General features: G+C 37.2%; 1 protein-coding gene across 1 annotated transcript; it reads left to right on the forward strand.

The window, feature by feature from the left end:
* The first annotated feature begins 3582 nt into the window (after nucleotides 1–3582).
* Nucleotides 3583–10767, forward strand: LOC123721514. The gene is made up of 2 exons (XM_045680339.1): nucleotides 3583–3604; nucleotides 7187–10767. The coding sequence occupies exons 1-2, from the start codon at nucleotides 3583–3585 to the stop codon at nucleotides 10765–10767; spliced, it is 3603 nt and encodes a 1200-aa protein (XP_045536295.1).

Genomic DNA, 10767 nt, shown 5'->3' on the forward strand with positions numbered 1-10767 from the left:
TGCGGGTCGCTACTGTCTACACGATGGTAATGATTTCTAATTATGATGACGTTATTGTCTTTGTTAATAAACAATCAGCGTAAGTCTATTGTTAAAATTTAATAAGCAACACCTTTGTAATCTATTGCATACTTATGACATAACATCTTATTACGATGTATTTACGAGAAGTTAAGACTAGTTTTTCACGGATAGTAATGAAAGTACGAGGAATATACGAATATATATTTCAGTACGCCGCGAATCTGTAACTTTCTCTTTAGTACATTTGTCTTTTAAGCTATTCTTTATAATAAATAATTCAATAAAACTTAAGTTTATGGACTTTAGAACACATTTGATACAAAATGCTTGCATTCAGAATTCAAATTATATATTTATTTTATGATGCAAACGTATGTATTTAATTAAATAAAGATACACAAAGAAAGCCGCTACGAGCCAGCTGTGCCCAGATATAATTTTATTTTCAACTAGATACTACGCTTTATTAAATTTTTGCGTTAACATTTTTCTTTTTCGAGTTTTCCTTTTTAAGATTGATATTGAATTATTTATTTTCTTAAATAAAACTAAATTTTAGTACAATAAATTAGTGTTAATTTTGTTTGTTATGAAATTTGTGACTAAATATTAAAACATTTTATAAGGCTATCAATATTTTAGTTTTTAAATGAACAGTGTTTCGTCACTTTGAATTTAATTTTTTTTAAATAGTCGGCCTCTATCATTGTATATTATGTTTTTATATATATAACAAGGTGGCAAACGAGCAAGTGGCCACATGAATTCGCCTATTTTAATTGCCCGTAATTGCCTACCCCCAATCGACGAAGAAGGAGACGCATAAAAAGAGAATATTTAACCTTCCTATGCATCTCCTCCTACATCAAATCCACCTCTCCTTCCCATCCATTTTTAGAAAAGGGTGGGAAGGGAATGTGGATTAAAATTAGGCCTCCGGCACCACACTCGTCAGACGAAACGCGGAATCACTTCCACTTCATGTCTGTCTTCTATGTGGTCGTGGTTTTTCACTGAGCGAGGCCAATTCGTGCAAGGGATGTTGTTGTTACTGGTGTCTACTACTATAAACATATATTATGTTAGTTATGTATTATGTTCTTACGTTCTTGTTCTATTGCTCGGCTGTCCGGTTTTTGGACCACATATCTAGAAGCTTTTTTCCCAATTGTCTGGCTTACGATATGTGAACCATATACCATTCTCGACGTCACAATATTTAACAAAGATTCTAAAATATCAACTATCCATTCAAGTTCGCCGAAATTTTAACCTAAAAAATATGTAAGTTGACATACGACCACTAAACTGCTGCAATAAACACCTGTTGTTAACTCTTCAGCTGTAGAGTGATAAAATGAAAAGAAAAATATGTTGTTCCCTAAAAATACAAAGCATTCAAATGACGCCTACACCGGGAAACCGATGACTTGTTTGTAGTACAAACATCAACCACTATAACAGAGCCACTGCGAAAACATTCAAGCTACTACTGTATTGCAGTTCAAATTATAATGGTAATGTGTTCTAGGATAATAATAGAACAGTATACATCAAAGACGTTTAATCCCGCTTTACGTCAAATTCGCACGAAACGATTCGCTTCCGTTTTTTTTTTAAACAAAGAGACGACATCGTTATAGTCCAACTGGACAGTCTCTGATAAAAACAGGTTTACTTTACAAAAAACTAAATCATACTAAAGTTACTCCTCTGTATTTTTATATTTTTCGATTACCAAGTCTATAACTTTTTTGGGACCAGATTGCTACAACGTTTGCAAGTCATAACCAATAATCAAAATACTAGAGTTGGGACTTTCAACAAAAATGTTAGAAAGAACATGGAGGAAACTCGTAATGTCAAAAGCCTACCATTATATTGACAGAATGATGTTTGGACGCCTTCATTTTCGTCGACAGGGTATAATAATAATGTCTAGTCGAACACAAATTATCACTTTACCTGTCATTCGCGTGTCTCAGTCGATAAATGATATTTCCTTTACTTAGGGAAAAATGATTTCTCTTCCATGCGACAGATGGGCCTAACGCAATACGCTTTCAGTTGCTTCATCGCGTCTTTTCTTTTTAAGAATACAGATTTTTTATTCTTCTTGTGATTTATTTGTAAATAATATACTTTTAAATAATTTTACTTAATGATTTAAAAAAAAATAATAATTGAGTTTTTTTTTTGTTTAAATTGTTTACAGATCATTTGCATATGGAAAAAGTACGCGGCAAATCTGTAATACTCTTAGTAATAAGTCTAAAGAGTTTTTGAAGAAGTTGTAAGATGCATTGACATGTAAAAGAAGTTGACACTGTGGAAAAGAGAAGTCTCGTCTTAAGGTCTATTTACACTAGTGCTTTTCACGCAGGAAATAAAATAAAGCAGTACACTTATATCTCTAAAAGTGAGAAGCTTAAGATTCATAATGTACGTCCCCGTACATCTAACACACGTTGCTGAGACTCTTATTGTATGTAGAAAGTACATGGATTCTCTTTGCGAAACAACGCAATTTCACGTCATTTTATGTAACAGATTGTTTTCACAAACAGCTGCTGTTTATTCGCTCTTTATGAGAATTCGTACTTCGTTAGGGAGCATTTTCAAATTCTCTCTGCTTTTCGATTTCTTATCATATTCATGTTGTGTTTTGCTTCATTTAAGAGTTTTTTTTTAATTTATGTATATTGATGTAATCGTTAATATTTTTACAATTTCACTATTATATTTAGTATTCATAAGTAACGTGTTAAGTTTCCTTTTATCGTCCAATATTTATTTAACTGAGTATTTTTAAGAAAGTTTAAACGCTATCTATAGAAATTGTCTCAATTATACTATTGAAGATCAACCTGTAAACATTGATTTAGAATATTAATAATACCGCTATTTTATAAGCAATTTCTGCAAAAAAGATTGACCACAAAACACAAACATACCTTAGTACAATCGTGGTTTATATTGCACGTTACTACAAAATTGCACATAAGCTAGGGACCAGTCTATAAAGACACGTGCTTTTCGGTGGCAATTTTCAGAGTTCGTATGTAGAGCGAACAGTAGGATTTCTTAAGTGTCTTACTAAAGTGGTGGCTCGACTTCTAGTGCAGGAAGTGCACCTTTATGGTACAAGCTGTGACCGCAGCGACTGTAAATGGCAGCTTCTCGATTCTACTCTCCGCACACAAAGTTGTAAATTTAATTTGTTCTAAGTTGAAATAATGTTTATTTCAGGTCTAAAAATATTATTATTGACAATATATTTTCTTTAATAAAGTTATTTTTTTATTCATTGACAAAAGATAAGTTACTGCATTAAAAAGAGAGGTCAACAAGTGAGTTTTTATATTAGGCCCATAGACTCATTTGCACTCCGTGACTTGTATCAAATTTCTATTTAAAATACTTTTACATGATTTGTTTAAATGACTTCTAAGACTTTGTATGAGATTATAATTATTCCTTATATGACAACCACAAAACTTATTCCAAATAATAATTTTTTTTAAACAAATAAATTGATGTCTTAACTTTAAGGTTAAAATGTTCACGTATGACCATCAGGGTAACTAAAATGTTTTTTAAACCTCTCGAGAAATCTTGATTCGCTATATCGGGATGGTAATGAACGGAAATCTGCGGTATCCGACTGACCTCGTAAGAGGAGATCGCCGGATCGAAAGCAGGAAAGTCCGTAAGAACGCGGTTTTGTGGAATACGATTTTTTTCAATTATAAAACGTGTTTGTTAATATTTTTTTTTGTTAAGAAGGTTTAGAATAGATAATACTACTGTTTACTCGTATTACTTTTATCTAATATTAATATTACTAATATTATAAATGCGAATGTTTAGATGGATGGATGTTTGTTTGAAGGTATCTCTGGAACGGCTCAACAGATCTTGATAAAATTTGGCACAGATGTAGAACAAAGTCTGGAAGAACACATAGGCTACTTATTAAGTTTTTTAATTCCGCACGGACTGAGACGCATGCGACAGCTAGTATACTAATACAATACAAAAATACAGTATAAGACTTATTGTTAATACAAGTACAAAGTCATAAAAAAAATGTTTTTTTATATATTATAAGGTGGCAAACGAGCAAGTGACCATCTGAACGACCAGCGACCAGCGACAACAGCCCATAGACATCCATCCAAGATCATCGATCAATGGAGGAGGACACGCACCGAAAGAACATATTTTTCCTTCCTATGTGTCCCCTCCTCCATCAAATCCGGTTCCCCGTTCAATAAAATTGTAAAATATATAACCTTACAAGAAATGTTAAATATGACCTACTAAGTAAACGGTAACAGTAAAAATTCCTCAATACTATGGTATATTTTTACCTATATTTTATCTATTTTACCTACCTATATTTTAACCTATCATAATAGGTTTTCCGTTGTAGTAAAAATTCAATTTCAAACACTGAAAAAATTTCGTTCCGTTTCCTGATCAATCCTGAAAAATCTTGAACTTTAGTTATAAGTTCCGTAGTCATATTTTATTAACCAATTTATTGTGTTTTATATCTAATAATAGTGAATATTTTTGTCATCTTTTAACTAACAAGTATATTCAGATGCGAATATATTTGAAAGTTAAACTAACAATTCGCTTTAAACGCCAACTCTTCATTAACAAGACTGAAAAGTTCATTGAAAATTTAATTTGAACGGATATTTTTGTACCATCGGTCAATGAACCGAGAATAAATAACTGTCCGTTATGATTTATTTCGAATACGTTTTAGGAAACTGTACGAGTCTGATGTTTTGTTTGTAAACTTACTACTTAGACTTTGATAAATTAATATAATGAAAAGAAATGGTGTTATAAATTGTTTGTGAGTACAGTTTTAATGGACTACTATTTATCTTTCCATTATAAACATCATTCAATATAGTCTATTTCAACATTCTTCATAAAATACCAAACAAAATAATTTAAGTCCTTATGCCAAAGGTTGCTAATTCGCGGATTTTTGGCACAATCCTGACTCTAGCATCTTCATATATCAACATATGTATTTCATATTTTATGTATAATAATATTAAATGATTTCTTTAGATTTCTTTATATCACCTGAAACAAGAATGTCACTTTAGTATCTATTAAAAAAATCATATTATAAGAGTGGATTTCCACTGCTGAGACACTCATAATAAAACGTTGTCTTCTCTCTATACTTACTACAAGAAGGTAGTGGTAATAGTTATTTTATTTAACGTGTCAACCTAACTTTCTAATAAGTTTTGATGTTGAGGCAAACTTTAGAAAAGCGATCGTCTTTTTTTAAGCCTCATTAAGCTCGAATGTGATCAAAATTTGTTTTAATTAAAATTTATTACTTCCATTCTTATATGATACGTGGAAGATACATTGACTTTAACTTATCATCCGAAATAGTTTGTTTTAATTGAGAGATTTGACTTCAGTCAAAGGATGAAAAACATTCTTAATTAATTAAGGGAAAAAAACAAATGAAACTGTTTTTTTTTTTAAATTATGTTTCATTTACTTCATGTTTAAATGACATAAATATTTAAGGTACATTTTGGACAGATTTTAAAATGCATGAATCCAAAATTTTCAACGTATTGATTCATGCTAAGTGAGAATTGAACCCACGCTAATGGCACTACAGTCGGCTTCTTTCTGATATAAAATACAATAAATTAGGTGTTTATTTCAGAAATAGCTATCGTCCGCGAATATGGCCGTTCGACATTAAAAAAATTTTTGAAAGTAGCCGATGTATTCTTATAGACTATGTTCTATATCCATGGCAAATGTCATCAAGATCTGTTGAGCCGTTTTGGAGATACATTTAAACAAATATCCATTAAAACATTCGCATTTATAATATTAGTAAGATAATATATTATATGATCAATATTATATATTCTTTTATTGTAAAATACTTTTGCGAAAAACCCAAGTGATGTTAAACTGGGCTTAAAATAGGAATGCACTGATTGACATCAATTTATTACTAACATTATAAATGCGAATGTTTGTATTGATGGATGGATGTTTGTTAAAAGGTATCTCCAGAACGACGCCACGGACCTCGCTGAAATTTGGCATAGATCTAGAACTTAGGCTAGAAGAAGCCAGTGCAGACGTAGTCGAGGGCGATAGCTAGTATTTGTACATTGTAAAGTGTTACCATCATAATAGCGATAAAAACAATTTATTTCAAAACCAAAGGAACGAAAACGAATGTCTTTTGGTAACACATTTAAAGCAGAACGATGGTATTTTATTGCACAACTTTTAAAACTAAAGTCTCTACTCACAAATTGAACTTTCTTATTTATTCGACGTTACTTTATAGAATAAGCAAGTGTCTATTTGAAGACCATTAATCAACTATGACTTATTTACATTCAGTTCACAACTGGCTCTTAGAAATGCTTAGTGGCATCGCACTTCGCCTTGTAATTCGTGTTCTTTACATTTCAAACGCTCAAAGGATGCACAATTAGGTATTATTTATAGCAAATTGTCTGAGTAAAATATGCTTTTACATATTGACTTACAAGTGTTACATATGTTGTCATATGTAGTTAGAATGTTTTTTTTTTATTAGTACGGAAAGGACATTTACCGCGTAAAACTTCCCTCATGTCAGTTAATTTCCATCTTTGCTGTTAAATGTGTATATAAGCTGTTTAGCTCTATGTTTAATAACCGTATGTATTCACAAAAGATTTTGTCGGAAATCGTATAACCTGAATGTACGCTGGTTATTCGTCCGTGCCACGTTTCAGAGCGGCCGCAGCAATCAAAGTTGTAATTAGCAGCTAGTGAAACAGCAAATTAAACGTCCTTTCATGTGACAAATTTACGTTGGAGCCCGCATCGTGTGGCCCCCGTCCGTTCTGTGCCCGGAATCGCGCGTCAATGAGGCGTGTACAACGAATTTCTAATTAAGTCACCGATTATTTTGTGCCAGTATCATTACGTAATAAAATTACATAATAATAATAATAATAATAAAAATGACAGCGGCCGTCACCGAAAAATGTCACTGAATTTTTAATATTTTATTAAGAAAAATATATAAAATTAAACAAGAAATAAATATGTGGAATAATAATAATAATAATAATAAGGAACCATAATTCAGAGGACAAAATTGAGCCGCGTCGGAGATGCGCATGCCTAAGACCTGCTGCGCTCACCTCGCTGAGCCTAATACCATCAACGTCGGAAGAAGATGAGTCCCCGACCGCTAGTGAGGAGGAGCCAGCGCCGTCCACCCCGCCACGAAGACCTGTGCGGGGCCGTGGTCGGCCACCGTCGGCACGCTTGGGGCCTGCGGGACGCATCCCGCACCCGGCCCCCGCTACCGGTGGTGTAGTGCGCCGCATGAGATGGACTTCAGAACTAAACGAGAGTGTCATGCGCGCGTATTACCAGGCAACAGAGGTGGAAACAAACCTCACAGCGTATCGTGGTAGGATGTTGTCTCTGTTTCAGGTCCTTCAACCAAATACCGCCGTCACGGCTCAGCGCTTATCGGATCAAGTGCGGGTCATACTGCGGTCGCGTCGGCTGGATGACTCCGTTCTTGACCGTCTACGCACTGAAATACGTTCCAGCCTTAGGGACACGGAGTCTGCACCTACGGCGCCGCTAAACGTTGACTGTGTAGACAGTCGGCCACCGACGCCAATAGCACCGTTAAACGTAGGCGCAAGTGATACTATAGCTGAGAACGTAAGTAGCCAGGATAATGAGCATATGAGGAGAACTTTGGAGGAGGCCATTAAGGAATTTAAAGATGTCCCTACATTAAGTAGATCGCGGTTACCGCGTTTGCCTATTCATAGGGGTAGTTTGGCTATTGTAAATCAAATGAACGCACTACTAGCGCCGTATTTTGATGCTAGTAGTAGCTTAGCAGAAACACACTCTATTCTGTATTGCGGGGCTGTCGCAGTGTGTCGTATGGTAGGTGTCAAACTTAATATCAAAAATACCCAAACCGTACCACACACCTATAGCAAACCAGCCTGGCAAGCCAGAATTGAACGTCGCATTAACACCTCGCGAACTTTAATAGCCAAACTATTAAACTTCCGTGCTGGGAATACTCGGCCGAAAGTTATGCGTTTTGTGACCCAGGCATTTTCCGGGACTAATATTAGTCCCAATAATTACATACTTAGAGTCACGGAACGCATAGACTTTTATAAGCAGAAGATCTGCGCTTGGGCGAATCGCATACGCAGGTACAAAAAACGAGCGGACAGATTTATTCTTAATCGTCGCTTCCAAAGTGATCAAAAGGGTGTTTATAGAGGCTGGGAGCAACCTAGTGAAGGTGTGAATGACAGGCAACTCCCAAATCCAGACGATTTAAACAATTTTTGGCGTGGAATATGGTCGGTGTCTGTCAATCATACAGAATCAGACTGGGTTGAAGCTGTCGGACAGGGATGTGAACAGATACCAGTTATGGATCCTATTACAATAGAACCTTGTGACGTGAGTTGTGCAATCCGTTCGGCTCATAACTGGAAAAGTCCTGGGCCGGATGGATTGCCCAATTTCTGGATCAAATGGTTCAACAGTTCACATTTCTGTCTGGCAGCTCAATTCCAGGCTGCCATCGACCTGGGTAGTCTCCCAGCCTTTATGACCACAGGGGTCACCCACCTTTTGTTCAAGTCCGGTTGTACCACGGAAGCTAAGAACTATAGACCCATTACTTGTTTACCAACATTATATAAGTTGCTTACATCCATTTTGAGCTCAAAATTAACAAAGCATCTCAAAGATCTTTTGGCCAAAACTCAAAATGGATGTAGGCCTGGGTCCCGTGGTACGAAGGAACTACTCCTCATAGATATGACCATCAACCAACAGGTCCGTCGAAATAGGAAAAACCTCTGCACTGCCTGGGTCGATTATAAAAAGGCCTATGACTCGGTGCCGCACTCGTGGTTGAGGAGAGTACTAGAGCTATACAAAGTTGATGTAACTCTATGTACTTTCCTCAGTTCATGTATGCGGCAGTGGGTTACTAGACTCTCTTTACCTGGGAGTGCAGCGCCTATTTCGAACGGACTTATAAAGATTGAGCGGGGGATTTTCCAGGGTGACAGCTTGAGTCCGCTGTGGTTCTGCCTGGCCTTGAATCCTTTAAGCACATTGCTAAACGAATCAAGGCTGGGCTTTCAGCTTCGTAGAGGGGGTGAAGTCATATCTCATCTTCTATACATGGATGACCTCAAGCTTTTCGCATCGAAAAAGACCGACCTAGTGGAACTGCTCAAAATAACTGAAAAGTTCAGTAGTTCCATCGGGATGGAGTTTGGTGTCGAAAAGTGTGCGGTCATGTATGTACAGCGGGGGAGAGTTGCAAGCTCTGATGGGCTACAACTCACCGAAAGTATGTCCTTCAGATCCCTCTCCGAAGGTGAGACCTACAAGTACCTTGGTATATCACAGTCGTTGGGTATTGTTGATGAGGATGTAAAACATCTGATAAAAGCACGATTCATTGGCCGCCTGAGAAAAGTCCTAAATAGTCTTCTATCAGGTGGTAACAAGTTTCGCGCTTTTAACAGCTGGGTTATGCCCTCGTTAACTTACTCCTTTGGTATACTAAGGTGGACTCAAACAGAGCTGGATATCTTGGATCGAAGGGTCCGTTGCATGCTGACCACACATCGGATGCATCACCCACGATCGTCGGTTATGAGATTGTATATCCCACGGAAATGTGGTGGCCGAGGCCTCCTCAATGCTAAGGACATGCATAACCGTGAGGTATACAATCTACGGGAGTATTTCCTGAAAATCGATGAGGGGATACATCGAGATGTGGTGTCAGTAGATAAGGGGCTCACCCCGCTCTCTCTTAATAACGAGAACTGGCGTAAACACCCAGTGTTGAGCACCTCCGAGCGTTTAGATATATGGAAGAGCAAGGAGTTACACGGCAGGTTTTATCGGGCTCTGCATGGGCCTGATGTAGACCTGCCTGCCTCTGTGAACTGGCTACGTTTCGGTGACCTCTTTGGGGAGACCGAGGGCTTTGTCTGTGCAATTATGGACGAAGTTATCAAGACGAACAACTACCGGAAGTACATTATGAGGGACGGCACGCTAGATGTCTGTCGTTTGTGCCACTGCCCTGGCGAGTCCCTCAGACATGTCACTTCCGGTTGTTCTCGCCTTGCTAACTCCGAGTACTTGCACAGACACAACCTAGTAGCCAGAATAATCCATCAACAACTTGCTCTTAAGTATGGTCTAATCGCTTCAGAGGTGCCGTACTACAAATACACACCGGAGCCAGTTCTCGATGATGGTCATATCACGCTCTACTGGGATCGATCTATTATCACAGACAGGACTATTGTAGCCAATAAGCCTGATATCGTGATAATAGATCGATCTGCGAGACATACGATAATTGTTGACGTAAGTATTCCCCATGACTGTAATCTCGTGAAGGCAGAGACAGACAAGATGTCAAAATATTTGGATCTCGCGCACGAGATTACAGCCATGTGGCATATGGAGTCAACAATTATCGTACCGATAGTGCTGTCCGTGAATGGATTAATCGCGAAGAGCCTCGATCACCACCTAGAGAGGCTCTCGCTCGGTAAGTGGGTGAAGGGCCAGGCACAGAAGGCGGTACTCCTGAGCACGGCACGCATTGTGAGGAAGTTTCTGTCTCTGGAGGCCTAA

This window comes from Papilio machaon, chromosome 12 (genome assembly GCF_912999745.1).
Source record: "Papilio machaon chromosome 12, ilPapMach1.1, whole genome shotgun sequence".
NCBI lineage: Eukaryota > Metazoa > Arthropoda > Insecta > Lepidoptera > Papilionidae > Papilio > Papilio machaon.

Excerpts from the sequence above, each read along its gene's own strand:
- LOC123721514 (XM_045680339.1), top strand. The coding sequence starts at position 3,583 with ATGTTCACGTATGACCATCAGG. Across the intron at positions 3,605-7,186 it reads GTTCACGTATGACCATCAGG|AGGACAAAATTGAGCCGCGT; the intron begins GTAACTAAAATG and ends ACCATAATTCAG.